The sequence below is a fragment of the Etheostoma spectabile genome, chromosome 7, assembly GCF_008692095.1.
Source record: "Etheostoma spectabile isolate EspeVRDwgs_2016 chromosome 7, UIUC_Espe_1.0, whole genome shotgun sequence".
Classification (NCBI taxonomy): domain Eukaryota; kingdom Metazoa; phylum Chordata; class Actinopteri; order Perciformes; family Percidae; genus Etheostoma; species Etheostoma spectabile.
Genome location: NC_045739.1, coordinates 29741616 through 29763223, shown reverse-complemented (window position 1 = coordinate 29763223; position 21608 = coordinate 29741616). Strand labels below are relative to the sequence as shown.

Genomic DNA, 21608 nt, shown 5'->3' with positions numbered 1-21608 from the left:
AACCACTTTTATTGTCTGATCTTGAGGAGGGTCCATGTTTCATAATCTAGTTTTAAGGTCTACTGTATATATTTCAGCTGACACTGTGGTGCACAGTCCATTTTTAAAGGACCATACAGCAAACCTGAGGCCATGCAAGCAATCAATACTGTCCACAATGCCCACAATGTCCACTATTTCAATGAGAAAGAGTTAATTTAGTTCATTATTAACCCCAAAATATAGCCATATTAACATGCTTATGTTAAGACTTGTGATTTATATCTTTATTATTCACATCACCGAAACCCTGAAATCAATCTATCTATTTAGTGCTGCATGACTTCGAAACTTGTTAACCTTTAAGGCCTAATAGAAAAGAGGATGTGTGCAAGTTTTACCTCTATGTGCATTTAGTGTGAATATAAAACTATGTAAATTATAAATACACTCATGCAGCCTGGCAGAAATATAGGGGAGATTCTCCTACTCATATATCTCAATATACTGCAGTGGGCGGGTAATAAAAACAGACCGCCTAGTCTAGTGTCATGCTATGGTTTTCTAACCAACTCCACACCTACAGTTCACTGAAACAGGAAATTAAGACGCCTGAGCAAAGAGCCGCATTGTATATGCACGCTGTATTCTGAGAGGAGCTGCTCGTATAAAGTGAAGCTACAAGATTTGTTATCTTGTGTGTTTTCACCTGGACATCCAACTAAAGAGTCCCTAAACAACTTGGTAGGTGTTTTTCTTTCTTAAATGGGTCTTGTTTTATTCAAACTGTATAAAGTTAAGGTTTAGTTTGTGTTCATATTTTACAAATCTAAATCATTTTTGAGAAAAGTTGTAATTGCTAAAACTGTCTTTAAACATCGATCAACTGATTAGGGCAAAATATTGTCCTCTAAACCCTTCCACTAATAACCCACATTTGTCTCAGGAATGCAACTGTAAATGTAACTTTGTTGGTATTTTATGTGGTCAAAGTGTTCCTGCCTTGTCTGTTGCACTTCATCTTTATAGAATAATATAAAGTAGGAATTAAATGTGTAAGTAAATGTGTAATGTACCATGTATAAAAATATCTGCTTTTGCCTTTTGTTTCTTCAGAATACAGAATCGTATAGTCAGCTTCTGGAATCAAACCCATTTGTTAAAAGCTAAAAAAAGCAGAATAAAAGAATGACTTGTTTTCGAAGGCAGAGTGGAAAGTAAAAGAAGGGGGGGGAAACTGAATGGAAACTTGTTTGTGTTGCTACAGATGCAGCAGGCAGCGTTGGGGAGAATCAACCCACGCCGTCTCAATTTCATTTGACAAAACCCTAAATCTGCAAAGATGAACGCGACAGACGGCAACTGCAGTATGCCTTCGGCAGAGTACCAGTACTACTTGTTCCCAGCGGTCTACATCTTAGCTTTAGTCGTAGGTCTACCAGGAAATCTGGCTGCCTTCTTCGTCTTCACCTTCAGGTGTAATCCCCGCACGAGCTTCAGCGTGTACATCAGCAATCTGGCTCTGGCAGACATCGTCATCCTCTGCACTCTGCCCTTTAAGATCCACTACCACCTCCACAGGAACAACTGGGTGTTTGGGGACGCCGCCTGCCGCGTCACCGGACTGCTGTTCTTCGCCAACATCTACATGAGCATCTGTTTCATGACTTGTATCTGTGTGGATCGCTACATGGCCACCGTACACCCTCACACCTATCTGAGGATGCGGAGCCCCTGGTGCTCTCTGGTTGTGGTCGCGGTGCTCTGGTGTGTAGTTTTAGTGGCCATGCTGATCTTTGTCCTCATGGGCCCCCTGGAAACACTTGTAGACGAATCGGGAAGCCACAGCTGCTTTGAGAACTTCGCCCAGAAAGAGTGGAGCTCGCGCTTGGTGGTGTACAGCGGGCTGTGCCTGACCGTCGGCTCCCTGCTGCCCTCCGTGATCATCCTGGTGTGTTACCCGCTGGCCGCACGCCGCATTTCCACGATAAGGACTAAAACAGCTCAAAAAGCCGTGAGGGTGATTTACACCATCCTGGCCATAACGCTGCTGTGCTTCCTGCCCAACCACGTGGTGTACCTGCTGCACCTCCTCCGACGCATGGAGGTCATCCAGAGCTGCTCCTCCGTCAACGCCATCCACAACGCCAGGCGCGTCACCATGGCGCTCGTCATCCTCAACACATGCCTGGACCCCGTGCTTTACTACGTCACCACCAGCCACTGCAAATGGAAGCGGTTAAAGATGACATGGCTGTGCAGAAGAGTTGCGAGGAGGAGGAGGAGGAGGGGTGTTTATACCATTGCAGTGAGCTGAAGGGTAACAGCACATGCATACTGTAATTAAATCTCTTCAAACGCTTCATTGTTAATGGTAACACCACTATTGCAAAAATGAGACTTTTCTACAAAAGTGTTTATTCGAATTGGCTTTGTACATCAAAATAAAAGGGACCGAATTTGAGGATCTTATTTTTGCAGTTCAGTCTATAAATGAGTCCATGAGAGAGTCTGCAACATCAGGCCTTAATGTTGTGGTAAAGTATACAGGTGAGATGGTGTTAAGCCTCAAAGGAGTGACATTCTTTTTAGTGGGAATTTTCCTTCAAATGTTCGTCGTTTTGGAACCAAAGATATTTTTTTTTTAGCAGAGTCCAGATGGGAGCCCCTTTTTCAGCAGAGTTGAAAGGAAGCTGCCCAGGTCCTCGTCCTGAGAAAGAAAACCACAACAGAAAGTCAAAGTTAAAGCATTGTAGGAAAAGACAAAGCACCATATTTACACTTTAACACCTGCTAACAACATCACACTGATACCGCGAAATCTGGAATCAGTGCATAGAGGAATCGCAGAGGACTGACTTAAAGCAATATTCAGTACTACCTGTAAATGTATAATATGTGTTTGCATATTATAGTGTTACTATATATGTTACTTGCGACCCCTCCTTTTTTGCATATGTCAAAGTATGTGTTTCACTTCAAAGTATTCTTTCTTAAAAGATGCAGTATGAGTTCCTGCATGGTTTCAGTGCAATTTCATTTTTGTCTCAAATCGAGTTTGGAACGTCGACAGTGACCATGCAGGAACTCATAGTGCAACTTTAAATATTAATGAAAAGAAAAAATTGATATAATTTTGTGTTTTTTGCTGACCAACAGTCCAAACGCCCGAAGGTATTGAGATTATAATTACATAACAGACAGAAAAGCAGAAGATTACATTTAACCAATAAACGTTAGCTGAAGCTAACCCTAAACAAAAAAATGACTTTATACTTTTTCACCCTTTTTCTTTTTACTAATCCTTACAGTTTTTTAACTGCACTTTTTAAATTGTACATACGTGATAAAAAAATATACCTTTGAATCCTTCATTGATTATCAAAATAGTTGCCAAGGAATTTTCTGTCAATTTCTTTTCTATTTAATCTATTAAGTGTTTTCAGATTCACAATAGAAATAAAAAAATCTACACAGAATTTCATGAGCTGTGGTTTTTATTGACTTGGTATCTGCAATAAAAAAAAAAAAAGACAAAAAAAATGATTACTTAAGTTCCTATCGAGTACCTGATTATATCTCCAACACATGCACCTGATAATCTAACATACACCGTCAAAAAGCAGGAAATTAACTATCAATTGAATCTCTAAGCCGCCGTTTTGAGAAGATTAAAGATCCAAAAAAGAAGCAGAAAAACACATCATGTCTTTTATTGTCTTGCACTGTGTGCTTTGCACAGAGCACATGAAGCCACAGAAACCGCTCTCCTTCCATTGCGCAGTGCCTGAAGTTCAACGGGCAGGTTTCCCCACCTTCTACTTTCACTTAAGTCTTACCTCCAAAGCCCCAACTCTCAAACTGTCCGCTCACACCAGGCTTTTCACTTGCTTTGGCTGATAGAAAGTCCCCTGAGGACATGAGATTGTATGACTCATATCCCCTTTGCGGTGCACTTTAAACTGGATTTCAAACAAACCAAACGTGCTGTAGCGAAAAGGACATCAGACAGGAAATAGCCTGGGAATGGTTTCAATCATAAAAGAGGAACCAAGTGTGCCAGATCCAAAAAGATATCATATAGCATAGTGTACAGTGTATAGTGGAGCCTGTATTTACGTCAACATATCCAGACAACAGACAGGCATTCTTATCAATTAAAGTGTCAAGTATGTGTAAAAAAAGTAAGTTAAATATAAGATGTCTTAACATAAACATCAACGTAACTTACTCAGAGGCTACAGAAAATAATTGTTCATAGCTCATAACAGTGTGGGTTCCTTTTGTTGTCGTAAGGGTTGTAAGAGTTGTATTGATGTGCAAATTGGAAGAAAAAAAAATGCAAGACAAAAAACACAAAGAAGGTGTGTACACTGGGGGTGATATGGGAAAAAAATCAAATATCCCAATATTTTTTAACCAAATACCTTGATACGGATATTGTGAGAATATTAGGGCTGACTATTGGTGCTTTCCCACTATATTTACATTATTTGATATTTGTGATAAATAATCATCAATAATGTGGCTATAATGAATAAGTGGGTGAAGTTACAACAGTCTGTTAAGTTAAGACCATTACAAAGAGACCACACTTCATCATATTATCATATCTAAAATCTAAGACAATAGCTAGTATTGCATCACGATAAATCCTCAGGTTGGCTGGACAGTGGAGACTAGGCCTGCATTTAATTTCATTTGTAAATAATTTGGATTTTTTTTTTTTTTTTTATGACTTCAATTCTCATTTAATTTTATGAGCCGAATGCATTACAAACCCTACTGCTTCCTTCTGTGACTTTTAACCGTAGACTGTGTGAAATTAAAGGTTTTAATGCTCTCCCTTCTCTTCATCGAAGCCTCTGTTTACAGGCTTAAAGGGGCCAAAAGCGGATACTGCGGAGACAAATAAATACCTTGGTGCTTGTTGGTGATCAACTCTACAATTGGCTTACTGCTTTTGGCCTTTTTGAGCTGTTTTAATCCGTCAGAGTTTTCTCAGCATAAAGGATTCTTGTGCTTCTAGATCTCAGTGCTGCCTTCAATACTGCAGAACAAAAACTCTTATTAGAAAGACTGGAATCACGGGTGGGATATCTGCATGATGGGAACTACTTTTTTCTACTTAGGAGAGTATGTCTCCAGAACAGTCAACAAATAGTTTATTTTTTTATTTATTTTTTAAAGTTCTGTTTTTTAGATCAAGGCCACTTTTTATTCAACCTCTCTTTGCTACCCCTTTAGACACATTATGCATGAACAAAGCGACCATTACCGACCTTTATTCAAAATCTGCCTTTTATTACTTAAAAAAATGCAAAGATAAATGTAAATGGTCTGTTCTTATATAGAGCTTTTCTAGTCTTAACGACTACTCAAAGGTGTACACTACACACCATTCACACACATCCATACACTGTGGCCGAGGCTGCCGTACAAGGTGCCACCTGCTCATCAGATACACACTCACACACACATTTACACTTCGATGGGGCGGCATCGGGGGAAACTTGGTGTTCAGTGTCTTGCCAAAGGAAACTTCAACATGGGCCAGCAGGGCCAGGGATCGAACCACCAACCTTTCAATTGGCAGGCAACCGCTGTACCACTGAGCCCAGTCTCAGCAAACACAGCGACCATTACCGACCTTAATTCAAAATCTGCCTTTTACTACTTAAAAAAAAATCAAAGATAAGAGGGTGTCAAAACCAGACATTTATCACCTGCCACAGAAACCTGTGGGACTGTTTAATGGTGTCATTGTGTTTTCATTTGATGCCGCCATGCTGGAAGACCTGAACTGCTCTCAAAACAGCAGTGATGTGCAAGGTATTTCAAAAAAAGCATTTTGATGCCATTGTAAAAATAAAACAGTTTTTACCTGATAACTCCATGAAAGCAGCAGGACCTTGGTGTTGGGGTCTTCAGCGGAGGAGGAGACTTTGATGACGATGGACTCCACCATGACTGTGCCATCGGGGAGGTGCTGGATGGTGTAACCTTTTAACACGCTGAAGCAAAGAAATGCACAAAAAATAAATAAAAAAAAACAGATCTTAAATGTTAAAAATGCAACGGAAATTAACCCTTGTATTGGCTTCTCGGGTCAGATTGACCCGGGACTTATTTTGGATTATAAAAACAATTCTGAAATAAAACTTTACTTCATAATCTATTAACAAATATTGCCTTTATCTCAATTTCAAACAATTGAGATAACATATACAATATGTTTAGGTAATGGAATCGGTCTCTACTGGAACACAATTAAAAATGGAAGTGTGATTTGTTTTTTTGCCATAAGGTTATAATTCATGTTTAAAATCCACTATGGAAAAAAACACAAGTGGTCATATCTGGAATCATTTTAATTTTCGAGTTAAACTGAACTGAGTCAGGAATACATGTTTATTACACTAAATAAAGTAAGGCCGTTGATTTTCAGGTAGAAGAAATTTAACTTGTACCATTTTCCTTCTTGTAAAAATTTGAAATGGGTCAATTGGACCGGAATACCATAAAAGGGTTAAATCATGCAACAGAAATAGGATACATAGGTTAATCATCTCTCGCAGCACATGTAACAAGGAATTAAGGAAATAAGCTGCAAAATCATAAGTCTCAGAAAACTGAAATGACACATACTGTGTATCCTAAAGTATATCCCAAATATAGTACAATAATTACAAAGAAAATAGACACCAGACCCTGTAAAGAAGACAAAAAGGGTGATGGGGTTAACAGGGGGAAGATAGAGAAAGTGGGTGATTTAGGTGGATGCAGATTAGTAGGTAGATGCAGAAGGTCAGTGACCCTGCTCTTCCTGCAGAGCCCCCCTCACCTCTTGAGGTGTGTGTAGATTCTGTTAAGTGTGTCGGGGTCGCTGTGTGGGTCCTGGAGCTGCACGCGGCAGGTGAAGCGCAACTGATGCTCGTTGAGGCCCAGCTCCTTCAGGGCCTGCTCCGACGACACCAGCTTCAGACTCTGTGCTCAGGGAGAGACAAGCAGGGGTTACGGCGTCATCCGTCGATCGCGGTGACCGAGCAAATGTCACTGGACTGCGGGCGATTCCACGTAAAGGTCACAAAAGCATGTTTGAAAGGCTTCCTCCTGCACTGTGTCAACTTACGTTTTCTTTCATGATCAGGGTTCCATGCATGGTGCGAGGTTTTTTGGGATCAGGAAGTGGGCCTTCAACACAAGAATGGTTTATAAATGAATAAATACAAGTAAACAACATTAACAAGTACAGTAACAAGTAAATAATCATATACAAATATAGGCGTAGATTTGGGTATGAGTGAGGATTTTTCTATACCAGTTACAGTATATAACACATAGTTTTAAGGTTCAGAGGGCAATTATGATAAACTTTGGAACAGGGGATGCCTGACCTGACGACCCGATCTGGCAACCTTCTGTACTACAGTCATTTAAACGGCAGATTGAAGAGGTTAGTATTATACTTTAAACTTTTCTAATATTGTAGAATTTAAAGGGCTCATATTATGCTTATTTACAGGTTCAGGTTTGTATTTAGAGGTTGTACCAGACTAGGTTGATTACTGCCCATTGCTCCAGCTCCTTTTTTCACCCTGTGTTGAGCTCTCTGTTTTAGTACAGAGTGAGACCTCTCACTTCTATTTGCACATGCGCAGTAAGTACTGCTAGCCAGTAAGAAGAAGAGTATGAAGGCGTGCCCTGACAGTACCTAGGTAAGGACTACTAGCCAGTCAGAAGCAGAGTATGAGGGCCCTGACAGTACCTAGGTAAGGACTACTAGCCAGTCAGAAGCAGAGTATGAGGGCCCTGACAGTACCTAGGTAAGGACTACTAGCCAGTCAGAAGCAGAGTATGAGGGCCCTGACAGTACCTAGGTAAGGACTACTAGCCAGTCAGAAGCAGAGTATGAGGGCCCTGACAGTACCTAGGTAAGGACTACTAGCCAGTCAGAAGCAGAGTATGAGGGTCCTGACAGCACCTAGGTAAGGACTACTAGCCAGTCAGAAGCAGAGTATGAGGGCGTGCCATGCTAGCAGCTAGGTGAGCATTATGTTTGTGTCTGAAGTAAAGGCTGGACTATGGTAAGTCTCTTTTGGGGGGGGGGGGGGTACTTTTTCACTTTGTAACCCTATAACATACAGAAAAAGATATATAACACTATAAAGGAAAGGGGTAAAGACAAAAACCACAATATGAGCACTTTAAAACATATTTGCTGGATATAACAAATCAACTGATTTTTTTTTTTATATATATAAAAATTGGAGGTGTTTTTGTGATAATTGTCCAGACACCAACTTTATACCTATGCCTGCACCCATCTGACACAGAAATTGTACCAAAGTCTGAAAATACTGTAATAACAATAATAATACAATTAAAAAATATGAAAAAATGTGATGTTTGATAACTTAAGTATAACAAAAAGCCAAGGAGGAGTATGGGTAACCATTGTTGTACTGTCCTAATACACAGCGCTACTCACTTTCTCTGATTTAAGACTCTTGTTGATTATTCTAGAATCATCGCTCATTCATGACATTTATCATTATGACACTATTCAGGTCATGACATTTAGGTGGCATTGGACAAAGCGACTAGTCTAAACCACGCTGAAAAAACACTTTTAATCCAATGTCAGCAACAAGCAGAATTCTGAAACTGCGTAGGCCGCCCTGTACAGTACCTACTGTAAACCATTGTTACCGCCTACAACCAATATCTCTAGTCATACTGGATTAGCTTTACCAGGGGACCTCAAGGGATTTAGAAATAACCCCCCACGTCTGTTCAATGCGTATCACACAGCCTCTGTTTGGTGAAATATGGTATTGGACAAATTACAGACGCGGCAGATTTGCACAGTGTTAAGATCACAGACGACCTCCGCAATTATTACAACACACACACGCATACCTCCGAGAGCCATCTCCCTCTTGAGCAGGTTGAGTGAGATATCCACGGGCACGCTAGGGTTTGTCGTCACCGTCGCGGTCTCTCCGTTGGCGGGCATGTGGCAGTCTATGCCTGCCATTTCAAAACAACAATCACAGGACTGACAATGGCTCCCCCCCTCCTACTGTGAGCGTGCACACGTTCACCCTATAACGGGCCTAACATGCTTGATGTGGCTGGACCATGCACTTACTGAACTCCTGCTCAATCTTGCCCTTGAGGAACTCCATTTTGACCGCCTCGCCGTGCACCAGCAGCATGTTGCGAGGCTCCGCCATGCGGATGAGCTGCATGATGCCCTTAGCATCGGCATGGGCACTGAAGGACATGTACTCCACCTGGAGCTTCACATCCAACTGTAGGAACCACAGAAACTGGAAGTAAATCACTATGCCAGTGTTGTGTTTAGGGCTGCAGGATATCCGGAAAATATCTAATTGTGATCATTTTGACTGATATTGTGATATGATTCATGATATTGAATTTTTGCAAGGATCTATACCCAACAAAGATTCTTTCTTTAGTCCGTAGGGTTAGATTTGTAGGCCGTGATGTCTCTGCAGCACCACGATACTTTATTTTAATAGGGTTTGACATATATTTAACTTGTGCCCCCCTGCGATTTGGAAATCGCACTAAATCATATTGCGATTTCGATATAATTGCGATTAATTGTGCAGCCCAAGTTGTGTTTCACATGGATCACAATTCTTGGTTAGAGTTAGAAGAGAAGATCATTATCACTCTAATATCCGTTTCATTAGATATGAAGCTAATGCCAGGAGATGGTTAGCTTAGCTTAGCTTAGCATAAAGACTGTAAGTAGAGGGAAACAGCTAAATTGGCTCTGTCTAAAGCTCTCTCATTAGCATGTTATGAGTTGTTTGTTCAATTTGTACATAAAAGTGCAAAGGTGACATGTTGTGGTGTTATAGAGAGTTATGGATATGAAATAAACCCACACATAACCGTGTTAGTAAGTTAACTTTAGAGTCGCTGGTAGGCCGCTATTGTTTCCCCGTGCTATAGCCTTTATGCTAAACTAAGCATCTTGGTCTTTGATGTCCGCATTTATGATATAAATCCCTCCAAGATTGCTAAAAAGGGAATTTCCCAAAATATTGAACTATTTTTTATGCACTGTTGCATTAGCAGACCAAAGTCACAAGGAAGATGAGAGAAATGAGGGATAACATGATGAAGTGACTTTATCTGCAGAGCTCAACAACAACAACAAAAACTCAAGCCATTAAATCCAGTATGATGTCACAACTGACACAGAGGAAGGGTAAATGAAAAACTCTTACGGTTGATCTCCCTTCCATCTCTAGTTTCCTCTGCCCATTCAGGATCTTGTGACCGATTGTTCCTTGTACACAATACCCAGGCATGATAACCTAAAAATAAGCACAACCAGTTGTTTGTTAAGTGTAGTTATTTTTATAAAAAAAAAAACAGCTTTCATTTTATTTCCTTAGGAGACTCACCATGTTCTTCTCATTGCCAGCCCATTTCTTGAAGATCTGCAAAGACTGACCCGCATGCAGCATACCTGGGGTTGCAAACACCACCTGAAAGTGGACATATTGTTGTAGTGCATTTCCATTTGAATGTGCATCCTAAATGAAATACTAGTAAGGCTGGGAAATATTTAGATATGATGTCAACATCGATATATGAGGCTTGATCTCGTGATATGACACAAGTTTGGTGTTTTCCTGGTTTCAAATGCATTAGTACAGTATAGTGATGCCTTCTTCAGACTTACTAGCGGTTTTATTATTTGCCTTTACCCACTTAGTCATTGTATCCACATTATTGGTGATTATTTATCAAAAATCTCAATGTGTAAATATTCTGTGAAAGCACCAATATTTATTGACATTGGGGTATTTGGTCAAGAATATACTCTCATAAGTTTTACATACCCATGCTTAAGTTGACTAAAAAGAGGAATAAAAAAAATCATCTTTTGGAAATTGATCTTAATGCCTTAATTTAAAAGAAAAAAGGAAAAATCCAACCTTTTAAGGACACCAATTTTCTTTGTGAATGAATAATGTTTTGTAAATAAATAAATGTTCTTCCTTAAAATACAGGGGGCCTAAGTATCCACCCCCCTATGTTAAATTCCCATAGAGGCAGGCATATTTTTATAATTAAAGGCCAGTTAATAAATGGATCAAGATACTATGCATCCTGATAAAGTTCCCTTGGCCTTTGGAATTAAAATAGCCCCCCCCCACACATCATCACATACCCTTCATTATATATAGAGATTGGCATGGGCAGCTTTGCATGATATCACCTCTCAATGCAAATCCAACCAGCTATTAGGCTAACTGAAATAAAACCATGCATTTTAAGGAAGAACAGTTATTTATTTACAATACATTGTTCATTCACAAAGAAAATTGGTGTCCTTAAAAGGTTGGAATTTTCCTCTTTTTTTTAAATTAAGGCATTAAGATCAATTTCCAAAAGATGATTTTTTTTATTCTTCTTTTTAGTCAACTTAAGCATGGGTATGTAAACTTATGAGCACAACTGTATCCGTATCGCACCGTCTCTAGTTTCAGTGACATAAAACGTCAGTTGAAGAAAGGTCAAAGTCAGTCAAGGGCCACTCACTATCTCCCAGCTCTACTTGTACAATTTCAAAGAAAGTTCCATAGAAACAAACTCACCATGGGGCCAGGATTATCGGCGTAGGAGCGGTCGAAGGCCTTGATGTGCTTAAATTCAAACATGTTTCTTTGCACAAAGGTTTTTCGAATCTTCTGGTTGGTCCACGTTATGAAAAGCTTGTAATAATGATTGGCTTTCTCCGTCAGCCCAGTGGAGAAGTAGATGGGGGCTTTTAGGTTCATTCTCTCCCTGGTTGGGGAAAGGAGTTAATTGGAGTGTCAATGAGCCGCCAGTTAATATGAAAACATTCATATACCACCATTAATCCCCCATTAAGCCTAATAAATAAAAGTAATACAGCTAATTGAGGGAGCTGCTATTTCTTTTTATTCCAGTCACCGTGTGACATGTGTGTATAGTAATTATGTGTAATTAGTCCATACTGACAGGCCCTGCTATATAATTTGAATCACCAACAATTATGAGCCACAAAAATTGCCTTTATCTGATATCAATCAGCCAGGGAACAACGGTTATCTCCACACCTCACTTTCTCCACCATCTTTGCTCTCTTATTTCTAGTTTTGACAGAGATGTGATAACATTCACAAACCTATAAAGATTTTTAAAAGGTCCCATCGAATGGAAACGTCACTTCATGAAGTCTTTTTTTTTTTTACATTAATATGCCCCCCCCCCCCCCCCCCCAGCCTGCCTTTTACCCCCGAGTGGCTGGAAATGGTGATTAGGTGTAAACAGAGCCCTGGGTACCCTGCTCTGCCTTTGAGAAAATGAAAGCTCAGATGGGCTGATATGGAATATTCCCCTTGTGATGTCATAAGGAGCAAGGCTACCTCCCCTTTCTCTGCTTTGCCCGCCCAGAGAATTCCCCCCCCCTATGAGAGAGAGACAGCATGGCTTTAAAACGGAAAGAGACTTCAGATACAGTATTAAGGGACCACTAAGGTCTATATAAAGAGACTTCAGATACATTTCAGGGGACCACTAAGGTCTATATAAAGAGACTTCAGATACAGTATCAGGGGACCACTAAGGTCTATATAAAGAGACTTCAGATACAGTATCAGGGGACCACTAAGGTCTATATAAAAGAGACTTCAGATACAGTATTAGGGGACCACTAAGGTCTATATAAAAGAGACTTCAGATACAGTATTAGGGGACCACTAAGGTCTATATAAAAGAGACTCAGATACAGTGTTAGGGGACCACTAAGGTCTATATAAAGAGACTTCAGATACAGTATTAGGGGACCACTAAGGTCTATATAAAAGAGACTTCAGATACAGTATTAGGGGACCACTAAGGTCTATATAAAAGAGACTTCAGATACAGTATTAGGGGACCACTAAGGTCTATATAAAAGAGACTTCAGATACAGTTTTAGGGGACCACTAAGGTCTATATAAAAGAGACTTCAGATACAGTATTAGGGGACCACTAAGGTCTATATAAAAGAGACTTCAGATACAGTATTAGGGGACCACTAAGGTCTATATAAAAGCATCCAAAGAGCACCATGTCATGGGACCTTTAAGAAAATATAAGAAAGCTTATGTGAATTTTGCCTCCGGGGTTTTTATTAATAAAATGGAAGAACAAACCTACCAAAATGTTTCCAATAGGATGCAGAGCTCTTGTGCTCTTCCGAGGGCAAAAACGGGAATCAGAACCTAAAAAGACAATAAGAAAACACAATTTTTTAAAATCTTCCATTTTCTTTCCATTACGCACTATAAAAAAAGGGCAAAAAATACACCCCAATATACAGAATTCCACAGACTCTAAAACTTACCTTTCCCCCTCTTTCTATACTTTCGTGTACTTTCTTTAAAAAGTCCCTCTCTCTGCATCTCTTCGAGTCACGGATGGTGGTGGCATATGTAGACTCTGAGATGAGAATGTCTGGACGGCACTTATCGATCCATGCAGCGCTGCAAATATACAAACACGAAGATGAGGAGACTGCAGTGTGTAGACATAACCTCTAGCATATAGGGAATACATTAAGTAAAGGCCACTTACCCTAAATGCCTGTCTGGTGTCATGTTATAGTCTCCCTAAAAAAAAGGAAAAGACAATATTCTGAGACCTTAGCCATCAAATTCACTGACTGTGATACAGTGCAGACTTGTTTACACTCACCGTGTAGACTACAGACTCTGATCCCACTTTGATCTGCACCATGGCAGCTCCCAGGACATGGCCTGCGTAGTATGCCTTGATCTCCAGCTCGTCATCCACCTGCCAGCAGCACAACAGAAACAGCCCGATATGCCATCAAAAGAGACGAGCAGCTGGTGCAGAAATGATTAATAAATGGATAGCATCAAAAATTATCTGAGCACTGCACCTGGACAGTTTGGTGGAGGTTCAAAGGCACCACTTTCTTCATACAGTCCTTGATCATCTGCGAGGTGAAGAAGTTGGTTTCTCCCTTTTTGTCGACGGTGATCTTCCGAAAGTCCTCCAGCAAAATGGGACAGATTGCCTTTGTGGGATGGGTCATGTAGATGGGTCCATCGTAGCCCACCATCTCACTCATGAAGGGCAGAGCGCCACAGTGGTCCAGGTGGAAATGGCTGAGAAATGAACAGGTAACTATGTACAAAAAGCACTGGATTGTTTTATCTATTAAATGCTAAGAGTATTATAGGACAACCAACCTGATGATCACACAGTCCAGAAACTCTGTCAGACGCCCGTTCTGGGTTATATATGAAAAGTCTGGGAAACGCCTCTGCAATGACAACACAGACTTGCACTCAATTGGGATTATACCGTCAGTAATCTTCTTCACAAGGGCTCCAAAACATATGAAACCCACGATATGACATTTCCTGATTAATTGTCTTTTGTCTAATAGTCAATAAAAAGTCATAAAATTGTGAAATAGCTTTGAACGTCTTGTTTTGTCCAACCAATCGTAATCTTTAGATGCAATTTCAAAGTGATGGCATTACTTAGCCAGACCAACAACAACCCTGTATTACAGCAACCACCTGGTGATGAAACTGCAAGTGTCAACTTTGTATTAAAGAAAATGGAAAGAGGAAAGATGGGTGAAAGTATAAAATAGTCTATTATAATTTAATCAGCATGCCACAACTTTCATGTAAGTCTGTAATGCAGCTCAGACACAGCCATCTTTGTCAGTATTATGATTTGGGGCTGTGATGAAAATAAGTTTTAACGTTGTTATTTTGTGTCTTCCTTCAGTTCTATGCATTCCATTAGGTTTGGTATATGCTAGGTCTTTTGGGGTTTGTTCCCCTTATATTATATGGGAATGTTTGGACAGCTGTGCTGTGTCACACTGTTATCTTACACAGTTATTTTTCTTATTTGAAAAATAAGCTTGTTTACTTACATCATCATTGTATCCCATGTGCATCCCGCAGTCAAGCATTATGTTTTTGCCTCCAATAGAGACGAGGATGCAGCTGCGGCCGACGTCCTGTCCAGCACCTTGGAGAGAGAACGGTTAAGTTAAGAGACAACTCTAAAAACAAACGCACAGTAAATGCACCATCTAAGACCCTTTCGTTAGCTTCTCAAGCTAACAACGGCTGCTGACAATAAAGGGACGCTTAGAAGCTGGTATTGACCACCATGACAGAAAATAAACAGGGTCGTGCTACTCAAAGAGAGCCAAACACTTAGCGAATAGATAACGGCAACGTTATACACATGTATTGTTGACGGAACTAGCGTAGCAGATGCTAGCTAGCTAGCTAGCTGCTGTAGCGTTACTCACCCAGTGGTGTTACTTTTATTTCAGGCATGTTTTATCAGCCTGTTTTTGAAGGTAGATGAATTACACCTAGTTAATCCAGGAGGTTGGTTAGTTTCCGATGAATAACACCTAGTTTACAAAGAAATGTGTATTGTCTAACTTGTATACATGTGGGTCCTTTCAAATTCCGAGGTTTCTTTTACCAGTGTCAAGTTACACAGTAAAACATCAACACTTCCGGGCGGCGCATTCAAAATAAAACCCATTTTTGCAATCCATGTCACAAGACTTTCTTAAGGGTAATGTGCTTTGTTGTTGTTTGTTTGACCACATATCTGGAACAAAAAACAACTCCCACATGAATTAAGCTTTAGAATTTGCAGGACAATATCAAATAAGACAATACAGACTACGGCATAATTTTCGACTGTGGCATTTTTAAAACAAGCAAATCATATAAAATGTACAAATTAAATAGACATAACTTGGTTAAAAAAGTAACCAAGCAAAGTAATGAAGTAACGCAGCTCAAAATGAACGGGTGTAATGACTTGTGGGGGTTAATTTCCATCATCGACCGTCAATATATACAGTCTGATCATGCTCCATTCTTGCGTGCTTTTAATGTGGAGGCCAAGGCACCAATTTCCGTGTTTTTCCCGGCTCGAGTCTGCGCAGTAGAGGCGGATCAGAACAGGAATGACCTGTCGTTCCACTGACATGTAGAGCAATTTTGCATCTTTGTTACATTTTTCTCGCAGGTAATGTGTTCAGTCTTTTAGTGTACACCGTATTTCTTACATTTGGTACCAGCTCTTGTTTGTTGGTAGCCGTTAGCCACATTTACACGTTCATTTGTTGCTTTTGCCGATAGCATTTCCGCATAGAAACCATGGCTGGTCCTCAAGAAGACCAGAAATTCTGCTTACAGGAGGTGCTCGATACTTTCAAGTTGTGCTTGTCGGAGAAAAAAGACATCTATCTTGAACACTACGTCGCTGGGTGGCGTGGTCTTGTAAAGTAAGTATACTGTGCTCATGCTACACTCGGCTGTAACAGTCTAGAAAGTGCCATTAATAATAATGTAGACTTTATTAGTCCCGCAAGGGGAAGGTACAATTTACACTCTGTTGTTATTACACACAGGCCTGAATAACAAACACATGCTCAGTAACAATACATGTATTAATAGAGAGATGTCAGAGTGGGCTGGCTGCTCATGGAAAGGCTAGCTAGCATACCACCACCATACTTTGCTCCGTACTGGGATTGAACCGGCGACCTTCCGGTTCCCAACCCCCTACTGACTAAGCTACTGCTACCCCATTGAGGTGTTAACGAGCTCTTTTGTTGCTCCCTTTAACAGGTTCCTGAACTGCTTGGGCAGTGTGTTTGGCTTCATTTCCAAGGATGCTGTCAACAAGATCAACATCCTGGTCACTCTCCTGCACGGGGAGAACGGCTCTCAGTATGTCACCGTCCAGTCAATGGTCAAATACGAGCTGGACAACGACCTGGTGGACCTGACCAAGAGAGGCAGTCACCCAGAGTCAGGCTGCCGGACCTTGCTGAGGCTTCACCGGGCACTGAGGTGGCTGGAGCTCTTCCTGGAGCGCCTGCGCACCAGCGGCGAGGACAGCAAGACGTCCGTCATGTGCTCCGAGGCCTACAATGAGTCTCTTTCCCAGCACCACCCTTGGGTGGTGCGCAAAGCTGCCGGCATGGCCTTCTGCGTGCTCCCAGGGCGCCCTGCTTTCTTAGAGGTGATGAATGTGGGCCCCCCCGAGCGGGTGGTGGCCATGCTAGGGGAAGCTGTGCCTCTCATCTCTGAGGTGTACCAGATCACAGAGGAACTCTACGCTCAACAAAACCTGCTCGACCTACCATAGAGAGACAAAACTGCAATCATATGCCACTTCACACGATTAAATATGATATATATATATATATATAAGTGCTGTTAATTATTATATATGTGTGTATAATGGACTTTGATTAAATTCAACTTTCTCAAGATGTATTCGATTATAATTTAAGTAGATGAAGGGGAACAGTTGGGCCCAGAAGTCTTTGCTCCATCAGTAGCTGTATGAATTATTTATTTACTAAAAAGCAAAATGAAATGAATCTGAAACTATTTTGACAATCATTCAAGAAATTATCTCAAGCAGAAACACTAAATATTTGATGGTTTCAGGTTCTAGAATGTGCTGCTCTTCTTGGTCTTACGTCATAATAAATAGAATATTTTTTGTTTTTTTGACAGATTTGGATAAGAAAATTGATCATGAAAACAATTAGAACTGATACCAATCATGATGTTATGCTCTAGAGAAATGCCTGTATGAAATAATAGTGCAACAATAGGGCCATTGGGTCAAGTTTTTGATGTTCTCATATCATATTGCACTCAAATATTGACAGGTGTATCTAATACTAGATTATCTGATATTGGATGACACCAGATATTGCATAAATTACTATAGACTTGTAAAAAACATACAGAAAATATAGATAGAAGACCAGCAGCAGCCACATGCCGACATTCATCTGAAAGATTCAAATCAAAACTAACATTATGAGACAGATGGGGGTGGAACAATGTGGATACTTAAATTAAAATAAAATCCAAACTATTTGCTTTTCCTTACTTTAGAAAAGATTTGGTTACTTATGAAACAGGTTTTTAAGAGTGGAGTTGTTTACATCTCTGTATATGATCTCAGTACAGTTGTATTATTCATTGTATAAATGACTACATATGCTAATATTCTTAATATTCTCTTGGTGTACTGTTTTACAAGAATGTACTGAGCTGCATAAATCAAACTGAATTTATAAAAAGTGTGGCTTAAAGATTCTTTTTGACTTGGTTGATGATTATGAATATTGTCTATAGTGAAATACTGTAGGTAAACTTTGATTGTGTCATATTTTATATCCTCATGGTGTAGTATACGGTGTAGTGGTCATAACTTAATTAATAAAGTCTATAAAAGTACGAGCTGCAATATTAACTGATGCATCAATAATCATAATCCAATAACATACATTATTCTGAAATTGTCCATTTTGCAAAATGAGTACTTGTACTTTTGATATAATATGATGCTAGTTCCTTATTACATTTGCATTTTCTTTATCTATTCAGTAGTACAGTGGTGGAATATAACCAGTACCTAAGTACTGTATATACAATATTTACACATACGTTACTTGTGTATTTCCATGTTATGCTTCTTTATGCTTCTAATCCACTACAACTCAGAGTGAAATATTGTTCTTTTTACATAAAACACATACATATGAAGCAGTACTAAACAATTAATTAACCCAGTATACCAAGTATTTAAAAAAGAAGATTGTTGAACCACCAATAATTGCTCTCATGTAGGCCCATTTGTTAGTCATGAAATCAGAATTATATAATATTCTATATTATAATTATAGTATATTCTAATATAAAACTGCGAGGAGCCATTCAGCATAATGAGAACTTTTTTCTTTTTGATAGTTTAAGCACATTCTGATGATAATCGGCTACTTCTGAAATTTTAACAATATCACATTTTGAACCCGGGACTTTTAATTTGAAAGGAGTATTATTAGCCAATGGTATGTCTACTTTAATAGATGTATGTTCTTCCAGTTCTGCTTTCACCGGCTGGGGTCTTAAACAGAGCTAATGTGTAATGTTTTGTGGTGGACTTCAGTTCAAAATCATGATCAATTATAAGCAATTCATGAATGTAAGAAAAGTCACATTTTATTTATAGTGTCAATTCAGAGCAGACGTTATCTACAGACAGAGTAGGTCTAGACCACTCTTTAACCCTCCTGTTGTCCCCGGGTCACATTTGACCCGTTCACAAAAACTTTCTATATCAGAACTGTGACAAAAGATCGTTGAAAAAAGTGACAAATGTTGAAAAATACTACAAAAACTCACCTAAACGTTAAAGAACAGCAAAATGTTGAAATTTCAACCCGGAAAAACACAAAGATGTGGTCAATGGGAAGACAACACGAGGGTTAATTTAGAGACCCGAGGATTTTATTTTGAAAAACGTGTTTCATGAATTTATTTGTTCTGAATTCACCTCTTTGAAATTTAAATCTGAAGGTTCTTGATTTCCATTTTAAAAACCTGAAAATCGATATGTGTTTTTCAATGGTCACAAATTCAGATACAGAAAAAAAAAAAGATTTAAAATAGATTAAGGTTGATCAAATTGGATTGCTCAAATTCAGATCTCAAATTTCAAGTTACAACAAAATTTGGATCGAACAATTCAAGTTGAATATTAACACAATAACATCCCCAGGATGGGAGAAGAATCAAACCGACGTCTGGCCAATCAGAGCACGGCCTGTCTGTCATGTGACTGGGTTACTGGGTGAATATTTAAATATTTTCAATCTGAGTTTGAGCAATCAAATTTGATCAACCTGAATCTATTTTAACTGAAATTCTGTAAATCGATTTTTTTTTTGTATCTGAATTTGTGACCATTGACATTTTTTTTTTGGAACTTCAGGTTTTTAAAATGGAAATCAAAAATGTTCATATTTAAATTTCAAAGAGGTGAATTCAGAACAAATCAATTCAGATTTTTTTCAAAATAAAATAATTAATTATTAAGTACTTAATATTGAAATATTTTATTTTGGAAGTGCGCAACTGCAGCTGGGTTCACCCTCTTCTTCTGGGGTATGGAAGCAAATAAGAGACAAAAGTTACTTTTGTCTCTTATTTGCTTCCATACCCCAGAACTGGAAGGTGAACCCAGCTGCGGTTGCGCACATCCAACACCAGGGGTCGCCCCGCCCCCTAACTCAAGTCGTCGTCCCGGCAACTATACTGTCATGACAACCTCGCTGACGCTTAAAGAGAGGGACTTCCTGCTGAAACTGGACGGATAGCACCCAAACGGGATTTCAACGTTTTTCAACTGATAATTTAACTTGACTAGGACGCAGCCGTTCTCCTGAGACAACGGGGCATGCGTTTCTTCGACTCTTTTTTTGGAAAGAACTGAAGCCAAGAGAAACAACCGGGACTCACCGCCAGCTGGTCGTCCTCGATGCATTTAACCAGGCCGAAGTCCTCCAAAGGGCGAAGCAGAGCGGCTCTGTATTCAGGGGTCCCCGGCAGCCTCCCGAGACCACCGGGGTCTCCAGATTGTCCCGTGTCCAGCAGACCAGACAGGACCCTCCGCTCCCAGTCCAGCCAGCTGAGCCAGGATGAGGTTCTGCAGACGTTGCAACACGCCCCCCCTGCCCCACCACAGTCCTTAAACAAGTACAAGGTTCTTCCATCCATAGCGGGGAGGCAGTCAGACGTGAGTCCCAGGACTGGGCTGGACAAAAAAATCTCCAAGCTCAGTCTGTCTGACCATGTGATCCATCAGCTAAGGCAGTCAGACCCCCCCACAGTGAAGGATGTGACCCAGAGCAGCAGCTCTGAGGTGGATAAGAGGGCCAAGCCCCCTGATCCAGGATCAGTCATTACCAAAGAAGCTGGCAGGTTGCTCCTAGCTGTCCGAGCACCATGCGGCAGGAGGTTTCAGGAGCACTTTGAGCCCACGGACACTCTTCTGATGGTGAGAACCAGGGCAGAGGTCCTGTGCGGAGCCCAGTATGGAGAGGCCTCCATCGAGACCATGGATTTACCACGCAGGACCTTCACAGACATGGACATGACCCTGGCTCAGTGTGGCGTCCCGAACAGATCGGTGCTGTGCATCTCTCAGAATGGCAGCGTGGGGGGGCATGAGTGAGCTTCACTGAATTTTTTGCAGTTGAAGACCGGTATCGTGGTGCAGCTTCACATCCCTCCTCCTCAAAAAAAATGGGTTTCGCTTTTTGTTTGAGGTCCACTGTGCAGAAGGGTGGGAGGCTGTTTTCAGAGGTTCTCTGTGCTCACCTTACACCATCTACACATGTTCATGCAAACACCTGTGGAGCAGTATGGAGTTGAACATGATAAAAGCATCTTTCAGACTTTTGGGGGCTCCATAAGATGCATTCAATGTGAATGATTTGACTTTTTTGTGGGGAAAAAACACATCAGATTCAAATTATTAGTCAAAGTGGACTATCTTTTTTGACATAAAACATGTCTGGATAGGAATTTTTAAGTTTATTTATTGTAATCTTTATTGACTACAGCACATTAAGGCCAATCAGGACCACGTTTTGCTGCACTATTACACCGAATGCTCACTAAAATGGATCCTGTGTGGCTGTATGTAACCACGAGTTCTGTTTCAGTTAAACTGGA

The 21608-nt window shown here is 40.2% G+C and overlaps 4 protein-coding genes and 1 long non-coding RNA gene across 6 annotated transcripts; 4 read left to right on the top strand and 1 right to left on the bottom strand.

Moving 5' to 3' along the window:
* Positions 1 to 511: 511 nt before the first annotated feature.
* LOC116691991 (lysophosphatidic acid receptor 6) lies at positions 512 to 2607 on the top strand. Its single transcript, XM_032519938.1, has 2 exons — positions 512 to 723; positions 1247 to 2607. Exon 2 carries the CDS (start codon positions 1322 to 1324, stop codon positions 2294 to 2296), a length of 975 nt encoding a protein of 324 aa, XP_032375829.1. The 5' UTR covers positions 512 to 723; positions 1247 to 1321; the 3' UTR covers positions 2297 to 2607.
* Positions 2377 to 15571, bottom strand: ints11 (integrator complex subunit 11). The gene is made up of 17 exons (XM_032519935.1): positions 15347 to 15571; positions 14960 to 15057; positions 14256 to 14329; positions 13943 to 14171; positions 13735 to 13833; positions 13615 to 13649; positions 13385 to 13523; positions 13198 to 13262; positions 11628 to 11817; positions 10428 to 10511; positions 10248 to 10337; positions 9134 to 9296; positions 8902 to 9012; positions 7112 to 7173; positions 6824 to 6966; positions 5864 to 5993; positions 2377 to 2689 (listed from the first exon to the last, which is right to left on the bottom strand). The coding sequence occupies exons 1-17, from the start codon at positions 15372 to 15374 to the stop codon at positions 2624 to 2626; spliced, it is 1806 nt and encodes a 601-aa protein (XP_032375826.1). The 5' UTR covers positions 15375 to 15571; the 3' UTR covers positions 2377 to 2623.
* LOC116691996 (uncharacterized) lies at positions 9553 to 18834 on the top strand. The gene is made up of 3 exons (XR_004332610.1): positions 9553 to 9625; positions 11964 to 11968; positions 18820 to 18834. It is a non-coding gene; the product is annotated as an uncharacterized LOC116691996 (long non-coding RNA).
* Positions 15954 to 17943, top strand: cptp (ceramide-1-phosphate transfer protein). 2 transcript variants are annotated; one of them, XM_032519941.1, is made up of 3 exons: positions 15954 to 16086; positions 16200 to 16345; positions 16692 to 17943. In XM_032519941.1, the coding sequence occupies exons 2-3, from the start codon at positions 16218 to 16220 to the stop codon at positions 17212 to 17214; spliced, it is 651 nt and encodes a 216-aa protein (XP_032375832.1). In that variant the 5' UTR covers positions 15954 to 16086; positions 16200 to 16217; the 3' UTR covers positions 17215 to 17943. The 2 variants fall into 2 exon arrangements, with proteins under 2 accessions (XP_032375832.1, XP_032375831.1); XM_032519940.1 differs by having other exon boundaries at positions 15970 to 16345.
* A 1349-nt stretch (positions 18835 to 20183) lies between the features above and the next one.
* ubxn10 (UBX domain protein 10) lies at positions 20184 to 21147 on the top strand. The gene has a single exon (XM_032519939.1). The coding sequence runs from the start codon at positions 20410 to 20412 to the stop codon at positions 21103 to 21105; it is 696 nt and encodes a 231-aa protein (XP_032375830.1). The 5' UTR covers positions 20184 to 20409; the 3' UTR covers positions 21106 to 21147.
* The last annotated feature ends 461 nt before the right edge of the window (positions 21148 to 21608 follow it).